General features: G+C 35.5%; 1 protein-coding gene across 1 annotated transcript; it reads left to right on the top strand.

The window, feature by feature from the left end:
• Positions 1–181: 181 nt before the first annotated feature.
• Positions 182–13,769, top strand: LOC124874139 (deoxyribonuclease-2-alpha-like). Its single transcript, XM_047375368.1, has 7 exons — positions 182–358; positions 11,598–11,686; positions 11,771–11,933; positions 12,027–12,114; positions 12,205–12,363; positions 12,449–12,640; positions 12,789–13,769. Exons 1-7 carry the CDS (start codon positions 347–349, stop codon positions 13,157–13,159), a joined length of 1,074 nt encoding a protein of 357 aa, XP_047231324.1. The 5' UTR covers positions 182–346; the 3' UTR covers positions 13,160–13,769.
• The last annotated feature ends 5,984 nt before the right edge of the window (positions 13,770–19,753 follow it).

Genomic DNA, 19,753 nt, shown 5'->3' on the forward strand with positions numbered 1-19,753 from the left:
TATGAATTGTTCAGAGGGTGCTTTATTTAATTTGCAGTGACAACTTCTGCTCTTTTGTGTTGAAATGGCATGGGAGCGTCAGCTGATGTGAAGCGATTCAGACTGTTAAAGCTCTTCACTTTCACAATGACTGCTCCCTGTTAGAGGCATTAGTGGACATTCAGTTTACAGCAGGCACTTCGGGTAAAAACAGGTTACAACACCTTTTTTACAGTGATGGTTTGAGCAACAAGGAAGTGGCTGAAGCATGAAAATGAAGCGTGGGTGTGAGTTTCCTCTTGACACTGACGTGTGACAGAGCAGGTTTTTCAAACCTGTTTACAGTCCAGTTTGAAGGCAAGTGAAGATGACAGCGCACGTAAGTCAAATGATCGAATATTTAAAAAAGGATTTTAACAGAAATTAGTCATCTGGAACTGAGTTTAACATTATTTTTCACATAAAGACATAACCTTTCGTATAAAGGAGAGTCTAAGCTGTTTCCTTTACGTTGTAATGTTTATAAGTACAGTGCGGTGAATTAATGAAAGCTACAAAGTGAAAGTAGTCTAATATCTATGCTTTGGTTGTATATGATGATATTCTGAATAGATAGTAAAACTGTGTGTCTTATTTCATATAGATTTTAACTCTGGGTTTGAGTTGCTCCTGTTAAATGAAGTAAATGTGTTGCACCAGTTTAATTAGTTCAGGAAGTGTCTTTTATAGGAAACCAGAAATCTCACAACTCATTAGCAATAAAGGACATTATTAAAAGATTTTCAACTTATATTTACGTATTTTCCATATTTGCAAGATTTCTGTTTCTACCACTTCTGACATGATGTGTAGAAATTCTTAGTTACCATTTAGCAGTGGCATTCTAGTATGTAAAACACTGAGCCACACATTTATATTTACCACCCTGCAAACGTTTTCAAAGAGACAAATTTCTGTACATTTTTCTGTCAAAGAACCAAACATTCATGTAACATTTTACCATGGCCTGTGACTGCTTTTTCATTCATCAGTCCAGTGCTTGTGCCTGGCCATGAAAGCTTACTGTGCAATGGTTGTTAAAAGAGAAAAGGACGTTAACAAGAGGCGGGCAGAGGACCAAGTGTCCCCAGCAGATAAACAGGAAATTAAAGCCACAGCTTTAAGAAATTGAGAAAAATCCAGTTAAGACCTGGGATCTGCATGGGACCTTTCAGTTGATCATCTGCTAAATGCCAAGTTTTCAGTCAATCTGTCTTAAAAATCACCTTGTTTGTTTATGTCTGTCAAAAGGTGCCATTTTCCATATTTTTCCGTATTTTTTATACGTTCAGCTAAAGAAACTGAAACATATTGTATTTTTGTGACAGGCAGCACCAATGAATCCAGTTTAAAATGAGATTTGTTTAAAACTGATCCATCCCACCATCAAAATAGTGTGGCACACTGATATTTTGAAAAACGTTCCTCTGCACATGGACAGGTAGTGAACTGAAAATGACTGGACTTAAAATATTATAATAAGCAGTCAATGTCCTGTTGAAAACTTGTTAAGATAAGATGTTAACATAGCCTGGAGAAAGATTACATTACAACTATTTGAAAGATTTCGGTAAACTCTGGCTTCTTGGAATGTCATTAAAGAACAGAGGAATCCTTCAAGACTATTACTCAGTTTTGTATGTTAAACACGACTCTTAAAAAGTTAGGTATATTTGACTGTTAGGTAAAATTTGGGGAAAATGTAAAACGTTCAGCATTTAGTTAGAAGCACGCAATGGTAATTTTTTCTTCTAAAACAACTTATTGAAACAAAAGTTAACAATTGTGGTGAGTAGACCACAACTTCACGCATGTTTTTAGACATCAAAAACTGCTTGACAATGACGTATAATCCTTTTATTGTTTACTGAGCAATGGCAGTCCACTATTCTTGAAGGGCTGCCCTCAGGTCATTGAGGTTCGGGGATGTAGGGTTACTGTCGACTCAGTGGATCCCAGTGGATTCATTTGCCTCCAGCAGATATCCCATCCTCCAGATGATGAGCTGGGGTATTGTGGTCCATGAAGAGGAAATCAAGTCTTTGTTGCTCATGCAGAGGCACAATAATTGGATTAATGATGGTATTCAGGTAGTATCAGCTTCTCACAAACCATTCGCAAGATGTGGGTGTATGGACTAGGCCAGGGGTCTGCAACCTTTATAATCCAAGTAGCCAATTTTGCCCTCCGTCCAGCTACATAAAACCCGTTTGCAAATGTTACTTGAACTTTTTGAAAAAAGACTTGTAATTTAAAAAACAATGTCTACTTTAGCAAGTTTTTTGACATTTTTAAAGAACTCATTTTATTTGTGTTCTTAAGTTTAAAATTAAAGAAAAACACAACACTTTTGCAAAAAAAAATAAATATGTTTTCTTTTATGGAATGTTACTTGTGGAAGATAATATTTTAAAAAGCAATTAGTTTCCAAACTAATGACAAGAAAAATCTATCTAAAAAAATATTGCTGGTACTTTTAGTGTCGTTGTGGAAATGCTATTATTCCATAAAAAAATTTAAAACTGCTAAAACCTGCATTTCATATTTTATTTATATTTAAAAACATTTGTTTCTTCTTTGTCATTTTAACCAAAGTTATTAAAAGCTATTGTGGAAGGTCCAAAGTGCCACTTGTGGCTGTGGAGCCATAGGTTGCCGATTCCTGGACTAGACAGACCATACAACTTCTAAACGCTTGTCCGGTGACAACAGTGACTGTTGTACAGCGTTATTCCAGATATCTCTTCTCTGTTGAGTGTCAATCCATTTTCATCAGAGAACAGCAATGAGCCTGACTTGGTCCCCATCCATCACAAAATGCTCTCTGGCCCATTTAAGACAATGACGCCTACGATCAGGTACCCCAGCAGGTCATCTAGTGTGATGGAAAATTCTTTTAAAATGCTCTGATATTCCCTTCACCTCTCTCATTTGTTTCTGTGTTGTATCACTCACAGGTGACCTTCCATCTACCTCTCACCTCTGACCTCTGTGTTTTATTAGTGTTCTGTTATTTAGAGCAGATGGACTCTAAATTCAAATGCTGGAGAGTTTTATGGTTAACACTTCCTGAAGTGTATATTTCAAGGGAAGGTAGATGGGTGCCCTCATAAATAACTTTGTTAACTCTGACCCGGGGAGGGTCTAGGGGCCATATTTCTAAAACTCTTTGAAGTTGAGATAACACCCTCATTTTTGGTATAAATACTGTGTGTAAATGTTGATCGGGGCTCTGTTTCACTGACTAACCTCAGTGTCAGGGTCTTCAAACGCTGAATGCCTTTGAATAAAACTTATTTAGACAAAGTCCGGATTTTCTCTTGTTATGAGTCAACTTCTACCCACTTTGATAAGAAAAATCCACAACAATTTTAGCGTCACGAACAGGATCTAACGTGCCAGAGGAGACCGCAGGATGGGACACGGACGCCTGGCCAGCCTGGAGACGTTGTCCTCAGTCCACTTCCATTTTACGGAGGGGAGTCCTCATGTCCGCCTGCGGCTTCTGGCTGATTAGATCCGAACAATTTGTCTTCAAATATATCTGGGTGAGAAGTTGCTCTGTATGATATAATGTATATTATTATTTTTATTACACATTAACCATCATCTCCTAACTAATTAATTAGGTTCCAGAGTTGCGAGAGGGAGGACATCAGCTGAGGGCCCGGTTACCCTGCAAAAGGAATTGCAGGGAGGTTCTTATTGGTAACAATAAGATAAAGCAAAACACAGGGTTTTGCGGGTGGTTTTTAGCAATTTTCTACACCTCATAAAGGAGAAAAGCCAGTGGGCAGACGTGCCGCTGAACAGGTAAAAAAAAATGGTTCCGGAACCTTGAGGCATCAGGGGTGTCTCCTTCTTCATACTCTGATTTATAAAATAATGAAAGGAAAAAGTGGGGATGATTGTGTTAAATGTGCTTTAATTTGGAAGATAAGTTTGGTTTTTCACAGCATGGAAGTTTGAGTGTAAATAAGTAAAATAGTTTAAAAAGTTTCAAGTAAAACAGTTGATGGAAAAATAAATAAAAAAACATAAGAAGAATATTAAAAAGCACAGAGTGCATCAATTAAGGGGTTAAAGAGTTAAAAATTCCTGAAGGAAGTTTTGTTTGTCTTAAATATTGCGATCAGTCGGAAAAGAAGGTAAAATTGAAAAAGGACATTAGAGATGCGAAAAGAAAGTTGTTTTAGAAAGGAGTATAGTTCATGTTGTGGAAGGAAGTGACAGGCAGGGGGACAACTGACTGACTGACTGATAATATGTATTTGTACAAAATTTGAACCTATACTAAACTTTTCTTCTGCCTCTCTCACACACAAATACACACATATATGGGATTTAAGTTCAACATCTGCGTTTTTGAGTCTGGACCTTAGAAACCTGCCCTTCTCCATGGCTACTCCACCAGAGACGCTTCTCCAGCAAGGCCTGAAAGAGAGAGATCTGCCTTCCTGCATGTTGAAAATCGCAGTGTGACTTTCTACAAGGAAAAAAAAAAAAAAACGAAACTCAGAAGAAGTCTGGACCCACTGAGATGGACAACGATCCATGCTGTTTGCAAGAGCCAGAAGAGTGATACACTGGATTTATATTGAAAGCACATCTTATGCGGGCAGAAGAGAAACCGGAGCAAAGTTTCTTCTTTCTCCCTCCTGGAGAAGTTGAAGTGGACAAAGAATGATTGAATGTCTCACCAACAGACCGGGGAAGGGCCTGGTTGTTTTTTGGACTGATAGAGGACTGTGTGCCATGACAGTCTGACTCTGGAGCGATTTAGAAACTGATGGGGGTAACGTACAAACACACATTTGCCTAAATCTTTTCCTATTTTCTGCAATGAAGAACGCTTATTAACCGCTGCTCATGTGACGCTGGCTTGACGTTGACAGATATAGCGGGTTAAAATATTATTTTAGGGTTAGAAAAGTATCTTTAAAAGGGTGATAACTTAACTCATTTGATACTTTCCAGTTAATTCTTTTAGAGAAACAAGTTCTCTTTTGTCGTGGAATATTCAGGGTCAATTATTATAGTTATTAAAAGTTATTAAAAAGCAGAGGAAGTTACAACATCTCCAAAACTCAGCAGTAACCAAGTGTTTCTATGTTATTCTCAGGACAGATCTCATGAAGGAGCATTTTTAAAACCCAGCGCATGCGTAAAACCTGATGGGTTTCTCCTTCAGATATTATTTTCTGTTGTCAGAGTTTGTATTCCATAAATCTAATGGGTAGAGACCTCATTAAAACAGGCTTAGTTTTACTGCAGATGGTCTTCATACAGTCTCTGACACAGTACTTACAGTTTGGTGCAGTTTTTGTCCGCAAGTGTTAACTGACGCTTGTGGAAAGTACAAATTCATTGTTTTTCACAGCAGCTGCTGGGATGAGGTTATATTAGGTTTTTCTTCCCTCTTCTGATTCATGCAGCGTGTTTATTTACACTGTACCTTATATCAGGTCCTGACAAAAACTATGAAAGGTTTGGTTCTGCAGGATCTTTTTTCTCCCTTTGGAGAAGGAAAGGACACCTGATCAGTTCTGTGTTGCATAGAAATATTAAAACACTTGTTGTTTTCTAAGATATCACCAGCTAAAAACTTTTAAAACTTTGAGAGTAATTGGTTTAGTTAAACACATTTCCCTTGGTAAAACAAACCTTTAAAATGAGAATGAAAATTTGGGTTATTTAGAAAGAATCTGTTTGGACAGTGGTACCACACAAAAATTAAACTAATCTCATGCTTCCTAAAAGACTCTGCATGAAAAGGCCTTCAGAACCGTGGAGTTATTTTCCACCACAGTATTAAGTTTTTTAAGCATGCTTTTTCTTTATTTTAAAACAGATCTGGTTTTTTGTTTTGTTTTTGGCTTTTTAGCATAATGTTTGTCTGAAGCTTCTTATGAACTGGGTTAGGAGCAAATATGATCTGAGGTAAATTAGGAGCTGTGAACTAATAATTTAAATCTGATTATGGTCCAAGCAGAAATAATATATTTAGCCAATCCTTCAATCTCTGCAGAAAGTTAACACCATTGTTCAATGCAGTAGTACTCAACTTGTGGTTCCTGGACTCCTGAAGCCTGTAAGCCATAGATTTTGGGTCCATGAAATTATAATACTTAATTAAAGGTAGACCGATTACCTATTAAAATAGATCTAAGCCAATGATGAGTTCCAGTCATTTTGGTGACTTTGAAATGCAATAATACTCAAAAATTTCTACTCTGGGGACACAGATTGGAGTTGAAGAGTTTAGTTTTGGAACCAAGGTTAGGACTTGTATAACAGAATAAAGACAAGTAAAATCCTTTATTTTAGGAAAAGAAAATAAATAAAGGCCCTCTTAACAGTAAGAGGATGGTCGGCTCAAACTCAAGTCTCCTTGTTTGATTTCTTAGGGTTTAAAGATTAAAGGACACAAGGTGATTTCAGATTACTAAGAGATAAAATATTGGAACATTTATCAGCATTTGGATTGTAAAAGAGGGGTTCTAGTAATAAGTTTTCCCCAACTCTCAACATTTAAATAGCCAAATTAAAGACAATTATATTTGTTCTTTTTTAAACACTATGTGGGAAAAAGTCCAGTTTGGAGACAAGCTTCTTATCTTCATTTATGATTAAGTCAAACACTGCAGTTTTGTTTAGTTTGGGTATAACATGAAAATGTCAATGCTGACTTTTCTAATTTCCCCTCGGGGATCAATAAAGTATCTTTGAATTTGAATTGAATTAAATAAAAAATACTTCTTTGCATTTAACTTGAAATTCTGCAATGCAGCTGCGATCAAATTGAGCCAAACAAAAAGAGAACTATAACAATAACTCTCAGGATTGTAGTTATTATTACAGAGTTACAGTACAAAGAATTAGCAAAAGGTTTCAGCATCAGTAAATTTGGATTCATTTAAGAGAAAACTGTTGCTGTGCTTCTAAATACTTTGAGATCTCTTTGGACTATGTGCACTCATTTTAAAAAGGATCCTGACGATTGTCATAACAACATTGATCAATTATAGCATTAAAAGATATGGTTGAGAAAACATATTCTGAAAAGAGATTGTTAAAAATTTCTTTGAATTCTTGAAGCTTCAAATTTGGCCATTTGTCTGTCTTTGATGTTTTGTCTTTGTTTTGTTGGAATTAATGTTTGTTTATATGTTGCATGAAACAATAATCCATGTTTAGAATAATGTTTCTAAATCTCAGATTGATTAAAACTTTGAGTTTTCAGGGGAGTTAAGAAGCAGCTTGTTTCTCAGGTAGGTGCATGTTAATAGCTTTGCAGTTTAAGTTACACTAATGTGGGATGGGATGAAGAAACTGTGGGTCTGCCCATAGGCTGTCAATCAGAGGTTAGTTCTGCCTGACTCCGCCCACCTACCAGGTTGGTTCATGCCTTTGTTGTCATGGTAACGCTCAGCACCTCCCTTCCTGAGTTTTAACATTGTTTAAGAGACAATAGAGTCAAAATGCTTGTAGTGATTGTTGCCTTAAAAACATGTTTTTTTGTATAATAATTAAGGATGTAGCATGACTTTTAGATTTATGTGTTTTATTATTAAAAGGTTAATGAAATAGTTTAAACTGGTTTGAAGAATTAGTTTTGCATACAGAATCATTGGTGATTTATTAGACTGAAAGTTTCCCTGGTATCATTAAGCTAGCTGACAGTTCAAGATATGCAAAAGTAAGGAATATATTTTTGATAAAGAATCAGAGTCATGCCTTTATACTTGGTGGGAATTATTTATTAGATTCAATTTGTAGGGTTTATTCATCCAAATTACATTGGATGTCCATTAATCTAATACTCATCTTTGTACAAGACAAATTAGGATGATGTGTGACTAATTTCTAAGTGAGACATTGATGACGTGAATAACTAAAGTTTGTGTTTAGTTGTTAATGGAACTGAATTGCAGTTAAAAACATCTGGATTTTTTTTATGTTGCTTTTCTTAAATTCATAGTGACACATAGTTATGTCAGAATTCATTTCTTTGGTTCTATGTAATGTGATCTTGGTTACTAAAACATTTTTGTACAAACTTTTTGCTGGATTGTCGCATGGGTTGGACCCTGCGCCAGAAGAGGGGAATGTCAGAATAAAGTAACATGGGGTTCCAAAAGTTTTAGCACTCATGGGAAAAAGGGTAGCTCAGACCTCCAGTGAGGACTTAGTGACAATGCGAGAGAGACGTTGTACTTTGTTTATATAAATGGTGCATAGCTCCCTAGGACCACATTCTGAAAACCTGTCTGAAATTATGGTGTTGATTTTTTGTGAAATTTTACATCTCCACAGATTAGATCATTTTTGAAATTCTTTGTGGGTTTTCTGAAACTATGAAATATTGACTTGTAATCAGACCTTCCTCAAACATCATGTCACATTTTTGATATTCAGAATATTTAGCTGATGGTCATTGCTAGTATATCAGGTGAAGTCAGAAGATCAATTCTTTTGATTTTGTTGGATGTTTTGATGAAATTCATGTAGTTAAGCACTTAGGTTTGAGAATGGGACTTTGAATTGAAAGTTAGCCAAGTGTTGTGAAGGCCCTGTTCTCACTTATATGAGATTGAGACAAAGGACACAGGCAAATCTCAGTCCTTTTGAAGTGCTGTGTGGCAGGTCTCCTAATTTGGACATGGGGATATTGCCAAGATCATTTTCTTCCACATCTTTGTGTGAAGATAGGATGTTGTTTTACTGTCAAAACCTGTCCACTGTGTTTTCTCAAGTTTCACAGACGGTGAAGGCTGCATTACCAGAAACAGCCACTTCCACCCTCCAGTCCGTTATTCCTGGCGACTGGATTCTGGTCAGAGAATCTAGGAGAAAACACTGGAAGTCCAGGCGCTGGAATGGCCCATATCAGATCCTACTAGACACCCAGGAAAGCTGCAGGAAAGCTGCAGGAAAGCTCCAGCTCCTCCAGCTTCATCTGGCTTCCAGGACAAGTCATCTTCCAACTGGATCATCCACGGCTGAAAGGTGTGAGGACAGCGGACCACCACAAGACAAAGAACTGTAAGCTGATCACTGGCGAGTGATTGAAGAGGTGGTTGAAGAACACTGTTCTTACAAGGGCACAATAATCCCTTGGGCAGTGCAACGTTATTTCAGAATCTACTTAAGGCCATCGCATTGCCTGAAAGTTAGAAATCATAAGGTCATTTGCCTCACTGCACACACACCACAGTGAGAGATTCTTTCCTCCCACTTTGACAGCGAGACTGACTCTGAGGAGGAAATCTCGGATGCTTTTATCAAACTTTTATGTTTATTGCTTGATATTTATCATTATGGTATTATTACAAATTTGAATGTGTTCATTTTCACCGTTGTTTAGTTGGACTATGGAAGCCTAACTTCCAGCAGGTTAGAGTTCCTGTTTCTAAATATGTTTCTAGAGGAGCTTCCTACGACTGCCCACCTGTACCAGACTGGTAACAGGGCAGCTTGAAGCCACTCAGGAGAGTCAGCAGGATTCTTTGTTTTTTAAGTTGTGTTTATAATTTGTCTTCTTTAAAAAAAGAAACTGTTTGCTTTCAGTACCAGAAGAAAGGACATTCCACTTCAAGGTCACGATGCAGTTAAATGGAAGATAGTCTGTTCTGATGCTAATAATTGGTATTGCAAATATTTTTTATAACTCTTGTGTTCATTTTGGGAAAGGTACAGCAAAGACAATGTGTGGTTAATCTGACTAATAATATTCATCAGCGGATTCGAAGAGAGATTCATCACTTTTCTGACTACTATGAACATGCTGATAATGTCTGGTGGCAACTGATGCATCAAACCGTGAGGAAGATAAGAAATGATTGTTGTTATGTTTGTTGTTTGATTTCACGTGCTATTAATGATCAACCATTTTTGGTACCAGTTCCTATTGATACTACTTATGCTCTAGCTACTTTCTTTCCAGATAACCGGTTGGTGGAGGTCATTTTTCCTTGGGTGATGGTTTTGTAGAATTTTCTTTTAGTTTTGTGATTATCTTGTAATCAGAAGAAAGGAGTGTGATGGAAAATTCTTTTAAAATGCTCTGATATTCCCTTCACCTCTCTCATTTGTTTCTGTGTTGTATCACTCACAGGTGACCTTCCATCTACCTCTCACCTCTGACCTCTGTGTTTTATTAGTGTTCTGTTATTTAGAGCAGATGGACTCTAAATTCAAATGCTGGAGAGTTTTATGGTTAACACTTCCTGAAGTGTATATTTCAAGGGAAGGTAGATGGGTGCCCTCATAAATAACTTTGTTAACTCTGACCCGGGGAGGGTCTAGGGGCCATATTTCTAAAACTCTTTGAAGTTGAGATAACACCCTCATTTTTGGTATAAATACTGTGTGTAAATGTTGATCGGGGCTCTGTTTCACTGACTAACCTCAGTGTCAGGGTCTTCAAACGCTGAATGCCTTTGAATAAAACTTATTTAGACAAAGTCCGGATTTTCTCTTGTTATGAGTCAACTTCTACCCACTTTGATAAGAAAAATCCACAACACTAGCACGGCGACCATGCTAATATAGGCATACGTTCAACTGGTTCTGACGTGACACTTAGGTGCCTCTCCCTGCGTGGCCAAAAGAATGTCCACTACTACGCCTCCATGTGACTCTTCCAGTCTCTCTGTATCTCTCTTGCAACCAGCTGATGAAACTCTAAGCTCAGAAGCAACTTCCCTCTGAGAACATCCTGTTTGAAGCCTGGCAATGATCGGCTACGGTCTGTCGGTTGTTAGGTTTGTCCTGGTGTCATAATGTCAAAATGATGAAGAGGACTGTTTAAATACAAATTACCATTGAACTACAGCATTTATAGATTGATTAATGAATCAAGCCCAGGGGATTTTGTGGTAACTGACCTTCTCAGAGCCTGTTATGCAATAAATATGGAAATACTGGGCTGCTGGACATGAGCATTCAAGGTTTAGAAAAGCTTTAATTAGGATCATCTCTAAATGTCATGAGGTAAAATTCATTATAAAGCTGAATATCCCTCTCTTTTTGTGAATGGTAAATATTGTGTCCGCATCTGTTTTTATTTTTTTTTGGCCAAAGATTCACTACTTTTATCAGTCCTTTGGATCATGTGAAGACAGGTGGTACATTTGAGAGTGACCAGTGCTTTAATTGTAAAATCTCTCAGGTTTGAGATTCTCAGACTCCAAATAATGTATGCATAACATCATAACTATAAGTGTATTATGTGTTTGTCTCAGCAGTTACGGTGTCATCTAGAAAAGCTTCTGTATGTCAAATTTTAGTAAGCAGCTTAGAAACCAAAATGAAGCATAAGCCAGTCAGTCAGTCATTTTCTACCGCTTCTTCCATAGTGGGTCGCGGGGAAGCTGGTGCCTATCTCCAGCAGTCTATGGGCGGGAGGCGGGGTACACCCTGGACAGGTCGCCAGTCCATTGTAAACTAAGTACAAGTTTCCTGCCTAAAGCTTCAACTTAAAAACAGAGTGCCACTTTGAGTTTAGCAATATTGTGTGTAATTAAAAATAAGGATGGCCTTCTTTTTTGTAATTATGTTTGTTTAAATTGTTTTAGGCATTATTCCTCCTCAGTGTTGGACTCCTTTTTAAAGCTTGTTATTCAGATGTGAAGTGCAGGAATGACCAAGGAGAGGATGTTGACTGGTTGGTGAAGATTTCTGACAATACTCTTCCCTCCGTTGAGCTTCAGCTGAATAAATGATTCTCTTTTCACATCCTCACCATTAGGTATATTGTGTACAAGCTGCCCAATGTGAAAGATGGTGGGTTGTCGTACTTGTACATGGATGAGAGCACCGGTGGGTGGACACTCAGCAGGGAGAAAATCAACAGTACAACTGGCTGTCTAGCAAACACACTGAAACCTCTTCTTGACTTCTATGTCAAAAAGGTGACTTTAAAAAAAAATGCAGATCATTAATAATGGCACAGCTTTTAAAGTTTTGGCTCATTTTTGTTGTGTTCATTCTTAATTAATTGTCAGACTGAGGGGCTTGGATACATGCTCTACAATGATCAACCGCCACCTCTATCTCCATGTTCTGCTTCTTCATCATTCGGTCACAGTAAAGGTGGGCCAAATACTTCTCTTTCAGATTACACAAAAAGTCCATCAAGGCTGTTAAATTAATTTGGTTTTATGTTGGTTTAACTTTCTTTAGGGGTTGTGATGTTGGATCGCACCTCTGGATTTTGGCTTTCACACAGTACACCCAAATTTCCGACATATCGTAAAAGAGAGTTCTGGCCAAACAGTGGGAATGCAAATGCTCAAATGTTTCTTTGTGTTAATTTCCCCTACCAGCAGTTTAAAACAATAGGTAAGCTACTGGAGGAGCTTCATGGAATTGCACATTGGATAACAAAGTACCAAAATGCTTCAAATTATGCCATTTAATTCCTCAGGTCTGCAGCTAAAGTACATCCATGCCAATTCATTTGACTATGACATCCCAAAAACGTTTCACAAGGAGCTGTATTGTGTTGCACAGAGAAGCTGCTACCCGAAAAATGAGCCCTGGTTTAGTGTGAAGAGGCTGAACTCTACAAGAGGGCACAGTTTCACCAGTTTTGCAAAATACACACGCTTTGGATATGGTGAGTGTTGGCACTACCCCAAAAAATTGCTTTTCTGTGTCAAATGTCCTAAAAATATGAAATAAGAATTATGAAAACGTCTGAAATACATTGTCTAAAATTGCTAATGAACTGTTTGTTTTCTGCTTTCTGTGTGTCCGCATCCCAGACCTTTACTCTGGGCTTATTGTAGACCATGTGTCTCAGAATCTCTATGTAAAGAGCTGGGGGAAAATGCGTAAACCTCTAGCCTCCAACTGCTTGCCAGAGCTCGCTCATCATGTCTACAATGTAAAGGAAGTGAAGCTGCAGGGGAGGAAATCCTTCAATGACACTGTGGATCACTCTAAGTGGTGTGTGACTTCAGATGGTGGCTTGACCTGCATCGCTGATATGAACAGGGAGCTCAGTCAGATGGGAAGAGGAGGAGGAGCGATCTGCACTGAAAACACAAAAGTGGGAGAAGCTTTCTTGGCACTGATCTCAAACTTTGAAAAATGTAAAGAGTCTCATTCTAAGGTTCATGAAAGAGAACTCTAAAGCCATGGCAATCACTAAAATGGACCAATATGTTGTTCACAACTAAGCATTTTCACACCAGGGGATTTTCTTTTATCAAATACTGCAAGTCTGAGAGACTTGCCGGGAAGAAATTGTTTTGTGCTCCTGCTAAACCTTTGGCAAAGTTTTTATCATAATTATTATTACTGAACTTTTATTTATACAGGTAGTCCCATTGAGATATGAGTTAATATTTACCTGTTAACAAGAGGGACCTGTTAGTTGTCCAGCTTTATGTGAATTGTCAAAATCTGTCAAATGGAGAAAAAAAAAAATCACTGTGATACATCTAAGTGAAATAATTTAGATTCTAAGTACTGCAAGGAGGGCTTTTAGTTTTTCTGTTTGTGGTATCAACATCTGGAAGTATATATGTGGGGGCCTGAAGCAATGAACCAAGCCTACAGCAGGTCAAATCATGGAGCAAAGACATACAGTAGATTTAATTAAAAATAAGTTGGGGGATAATGACAGGGTAATCATATATGTTCACTATGAATTGTGTATTTATTGATATATTTATATGGATAATAGGGGTGTGTTATCTTTTCCTAGTGGATAACAAACAATAAAATATTTGTATAACACATTCTATTGTACAGACTGGAGTGGGCTAATATTTAATAAATGTATACTTCCTACTGGTACTTTGCAAAAAAAAACTGTTAAAGCATCATATATATCGCATTCAAATGCTGAATTTAATAGGATTGTTGACTGTGATGAAGGAGTGTTCAATGTGCGGCAATGGGGGCCATTTGTGGCCCTCAGAGTAATTTGGTGCGTCTCCTTTAATGTAATTTAAAAATTGTACAATATTTACTGAGCCCCCAGGCAGTACATAAGTTACAGGAAGCATTTTTGAAAAAGTAGCGACCCAGATCCTGTTGTTGTTGCTGAGAATAGCCTATGACAATTGACCCTAAAATTTACCTTTTTTATGTTTTGGATATAGCATGAATTAAGATCCTTTTTCAACAACAAAAAAAAACTTTTTGAGTGCTTTGTTTCTTTAATTAAAATATTCAATCTTTGGTTTATTGTAGATCATGTAAAAGTAAAAACAAACAAAAAAAATCACAATTAAATACGTTTTTAAAACTGCAACTTATGTGGACCGTAAGTACCTTCAACTTTACAATTTTGTTAGCTCTGCATAATTAATTGATCTTTTTGACATTTTTACAGGACCACAGAGCAACAGTTTTCAAACATGTATGATGTTGAATTTCAAAATGATTTACATACTTTTTTAAGTGATTTTGATGTTCTTGGATTTTCTGTGAGGAATAGTAATATCTAGATAAAGTCATAATGTTGACTTTTAAATAGCAGATTTTAATATATTTGGTCAGGATTAGTCAGGTCAAAATTATGACTTTAAATCTCATAGTTAATAGTTTGTGTCATTTAATTATAATTTTAACGTATATATGATTTGAAAGATAGAATTATGGCTTTAAAAGTCAAAATTATTACTTTAAATTTCATAATGAATTGTTCGTATTGTTTAATAATAATGTTAATGTCAAAATTATGACTTGACAGCTCCCTACTGAGGTTTTTAGAGCTTCTCAAAAGAGATGAGCGACAGAGACAGTACGCCTCGGGAAGCTAGGTGCTCGAACCGGTCGGCGGAGCGCGAAACTTCGATCTGAAAACGTTGGTCTACTTAGAACCCCACAGTGGTAGAAATTATTTACTTTTGGAAGTGGCAGTAAAAGGCATAAACTGGTATGTGAATGGTTCAGAATGGATACACAGGAGGATAATATGGACTTTGATGAATGGACGCCAGTAAGTAGAGGGAGAGGACGCGGAAGAGGTAAAGCAGAAGAAGGAAAAATGTTAGACAGCCAAAGGAGTAAAAGAGAGTTGGAAGAAAACAGTTCTGAAGAAGAGAGAGTAGTTAGGAGGAAAATCGGAAGGGAAGAATGTAAAATAATATTAAAGATAAAAAATGAAGAAGAAAAAGAGAACTTGAGTCCTATTTCACTATCTAGAGAAATTAAAAAAAAGATAGGAGATGTTGAAATGGTGAAGGTATTGAGAGATGGAAATATACTGGTGTTGTGTAAAACTGAAGAACAAAGAAGAAAAGCTTTACAAGTTGAAAACATTTGCAAGAAAACGGTGACAGAGAGGAAGATTATAGGAGAAGATAAAATCATTCGGGGGGTAATTTATGGCATTCCTATGGAGGAAGATATAGACAAGTTAAAAAAAAGCATTGTTGGTGCAAAGGTAAAAAATCTCAAAAGACTGACAAAAAATGTAAATGGTGAAAGAGTAGGAAGCCTGTAAATTTTAATAGATTTTGAAGAAAAGGTGTTGCCACAAAATGTTAAAATAGGATATCTGAGTTTTTCTGTGAGGCCTTTCATTCCTCCACCACTAAGATGTTTTAAATGTCAGAGATATGGTCATATAGCAGCTGTCTGCAAAGGAAAACAAAGATGTCCAAAGTGTGGAGAAGATCACAGAATTGAAGATTGTGGGGAAGAAGTGCAGGAAAAATGTTGCAATTGTGGAGGGCAACATAGAGTTACATTCGGGGGATGTGAGGTAAGGAAGAAAGCAAAAGAAATCCAACAAATTAAAATGACTAAAAACATAAGCTATGCTGAAGCAGTCAAAAATGTACAGAAAGAAAGATCAAGGGATGAAGGTCAAATTAGGATTCAAGATTATCAACAAAGAAAAGTAGAATCAGAGGAAAATGTTACAATGTCTGTGGAAAAACTGATATTATTCATAGCTTATGTCATTAACTGCACTGAACAGGCTAAACACAAAACAGAAAAGATTAAAATAATAGTCAGAGGAGCAGAAAAGTTCTTAGGGTTTAAAGAAGGATCTTGGGAAAACATTAATAAAAAGTTGGAAACAGATGGAAGGCAAGGAGGAACCCCAACTGATAGAAATATATGATAATATTACAGTGGAATGCAAGAAGTTTAATCGCTAATGGACAGGAATTTAAAGGGTATATAGATGGAATTGAAGAAAAACCAGAAATTATATGTATACAGGAGACGTGGTTAAAGCCAAACCTAGATTTTGTGTTTAAAGGGTATAATAGTATCAGAAGGGATAGAATAGAAGGAAGTGGAGGAGGATGTGGAATATTTATAAAAGAAGGGATACAATATCAGATATTAGGAAAAGGCAAAGAGTTAGAATATATAGTAGTTGAAATTTACAATAAAAAGGAAAAATGTAAAATAATAAATTTTTATAATCCATGTAAAATATTATCATTTGAGTTGATGGATTAATTAATGGGATACTTAGAAGGAAAAGTAATCTGGTGTGGAGATTTTAATGCTAACAACACATTATGGGGAAAATGTAATGATAAAAATGGACAAGTTATTGAAGAAATAATGGAAATAGAAAATTTGGTATGTATAAATGATGGAAAAGGAACAAGAATTAATGTAAAAACAGGTACAGAATCTGTGATTGATTTAACAATAGTATCAAATTGTTTAGCTAATAACTGTGAGTGGGACATTGACAAAGATACAACAGTAGGCAGTGATCATTACCCCATTAAAATCATAACAGGAATATTAATAAATAACAGGAATACAGGATTATATAAAAGATGGAACTTTAATAAGGCTGATTGGGAAAAATTTAAATATTTAAGTCAAAAGAAATTGGAAGAAATAGATGAGTCAATTGATATAAATAGTTTAAATATAAATATCTCTAAAAAAATATTACAGGCTGCAGAAGAATCAATAAAAAAAGGAGGAAGAAAGAACGATAAAAAAATTGTGCCATGGTGGACAAAAGATTGTAGTGAAGTAATAAAATTAAGAAATAAAGCATTTAAAATGTTAAAAAGTAACCCAATTTATCAGAATCTAATTGAGTACAAAAGAAAGCAGGCAAAGGTAAGAAAGATCATTAAACATACAAAAAGAGAATATTGGAGAAACTTTTGTAATACCGTAGGGAGAGAAACAAAAATTGATCAAATTTGGAAAACGATTAAAAGAATGAAGGGTATTAGAAAAGAATATGGATATCCTATATTAAAAATAGATAATATAACTATAACGGAAGATAAAGAAAAAGCAGAAATATTAGCTAAAACATTTAGTAAAATTCATAGTTCAAATAATATTAGTGAAGAGGGAAAGAAAGGTAGGGAAATCACAAAGATGAAATATAAAGAATTAATGCAAAATAATGTAGATACAAATAAATTAATAAATGAACCATTTACACAAGGAGAATTGAACTTTGTAACCAGGAAAACAAAAAATACATCACCTGGAAAAGATCAAATGTACTATACGATGATAGAACATCTTAATGACAAAGCAAAAGACAAAATATTAGAATTATACAATAAAGTCTGGGAGGAGGGAGAGCTGCCACAGAGCTGGAAGGAAGCAATAATTATTCCAATAGCTAAACCAGGAAAAGATAACACAACACCAGAAAATTATAGACCGATCGCATTAACATCAAATATTTGTAAAATAATGGAAAAAATGATTAATAATAGATTAACATATTATTTAAATATTAATGGATATATATCTAGAAATCAAAATGGGTTTAGAAAAGGGAGAAGCACAAATGACTCTGCATTATGTTTAGAATATGAAATTAGGAGAGCACAAATAAACAAAGAAAATGTAGTAGCTGTATTTTTTGATATAGAAAAAGCTTATGACATGATGTGGGTTGAAGGATTATTAATTAAATTACATAAAATGGGTATTACTGGAAAAATGTATAACTGGATTAAAGATTTTTTATCAAATAGAACAATACAAGTAAGAATTGGTCAAGAATTGTCAGATAAATATATAATAGATAATGGTACTCCTCAAGGAAGTATTATAAGTCCGTTATTGTTTTCTATAATGATAAATGATGTATTTAAAAATATTGGTAAGGAAGTCGGTTGTTCACTATTTGCAGATGATGGAGCTATATGGAAAAGGGGTCGTAATATCAAACTTATTGAAAATAAAATACAGGATGAGATTATTAGAATAGAACAATGGGCAAATCAATGGGGATTTAAATTCTCAGTGGAAAAAACAAAAGTAATTGTGTTTACACAGAAAAGGAAAAGAGAAAATATCAAACTAAAATTATACAATCAAGTTTTAGAACAAGTAAAAAATATAAAATTTTTAGGTATATGGTTTGATGAAAAAATTATATGGAAAGTACATATAGAAAAAATCATAGATAAATGCAAAAAAATATTAAACATTATGAGATGTATGGCTGGTATTGATTGGGGAGCAGATCGAACATCATTAAAAAGAATTTATACAGGATTAATTAGATCAAATATTGATTATGGAAGTATAATTTATGGATCAGCAGCAAACACTCATCTTATAAAATTAGACAATATACAACATCAAGCTTTAAGAATTTGTACAGGAGCAATCAGAACCAGTCCAATAGCAGCACTTCAGGTAGAGATGGGAGAGATGCCATTAGATCTACGAAGGAAACAGTTAGCAATAAATTACTGGATAAACTTACAAAGCAATAATCCGGATCATCCCACACGTGATATTTTAAAACCATGCTGGGAAAAAGAAAAAAAACAAGTTAAGAGTTTTGGTTGGATTATCAATAATATAACAGAAGAATTTCAAATATATGAAAAAGAAATAAGTTCAATGTTGCCTTTGCCAGTGGTGCCACTGTGGCTATTACCAGAAGCAGTGGTGGATATGGCGTTGATGGAAAAGAAAAAGGATCCAAAATGTAGATTAGATTCAAGTATAATACAGGAATATATAAACAATTACTATCATTATGTCCAGATTTACACAGACGCATCAAAAACAGATGAAAAAATAGGAGTAGCATTTGTAATACCAGAATTTAAAATAAAAGTAGGAAAAAGAATTACAGATGGATTATCAGTATATTCAGGAGAATTATTAGCCATATTGTTAGCAGTGCAGTGGGTGGAGGATATAAAACCATTAAAAACAATCATTTGTTCAGACTCAAGTTCAGCATTATTAAGTTTAAAACATAATCATTCAGAGGGTAGACCAGACATTTTGTTGGAAATAAAACTTACTTTATTTAGAATACAAAGAATGGGATTAATATTAGTGTTTTTATGGGTACCAGCACATGTAGGAGTTGGAGGGAATGAGAAGGCGGACAGGATGGCAAAGAAGGTAACACAAAACAACATTAGCTTTATAATAAATATTAGTAGGTCAGAGGCAAGAAATATAATTAAACAGAGAATCAGGAAAGAGTGGCAAAAAAGGTGGGATGAAGAAAAGAAAGGAAGATGGTTTTACAGAATCAACAAGATAGTAGGAGAAGTAAGAACAGGAAGAAGGAGTAGAAAAGAGGAAAGATTAATTACAAGATTAAGACTAGGACATACAGGACTTAATTCTACATTGTTCAAGATAAAGAAACATAATACAGGAAAATGTGATTATTGTGGAGAGGAGGAAACAATAGAACATGTAATATTGAAGTGTCAGAAATATGAACAAGAAAGAACAATTTTAAGGAGAGAATTTGTAGGTATTAAAGAAAATTTTATATTGA

This window comes from Girardinichthys multiradiatus, chromosome 9, assembly GCF_021462225.1.
Source record: "Girardinichthys multiradiatus isolate DD_20200921_A chromosome 9, DD_fGirMul_XY1, whole genome shotgun sequence".
NCBI lineage: Eukaryota > Metazoa > Chordata > Actinopteri > Cyprinodontiformes > Goodeidae > Girardinichthys > Girardinichthys multiradiatus.

What these genes read in the sequence shown, in the direction of transcription:
- LOC124874139 (XM_047375368.1), top strand. An exon ending in CAAGGAGAGGATGTTGACTG is followed by an intron (nt 11,687 to 11,770) that starts GTTGGTGAAGAT and finishes CCTCACCATTAG; the next exon opens with GTATATTGTGTACAAGCTGC. An exon ending in ATCATTCGGTCACAGTAAAG is followed by an intron (nt 12,115 to 12,204) that starts GTGGGCCAAATA and finishes AACTTTCTTTAG; the next exon opens with GGGTTGTGATGTTGGATCGC.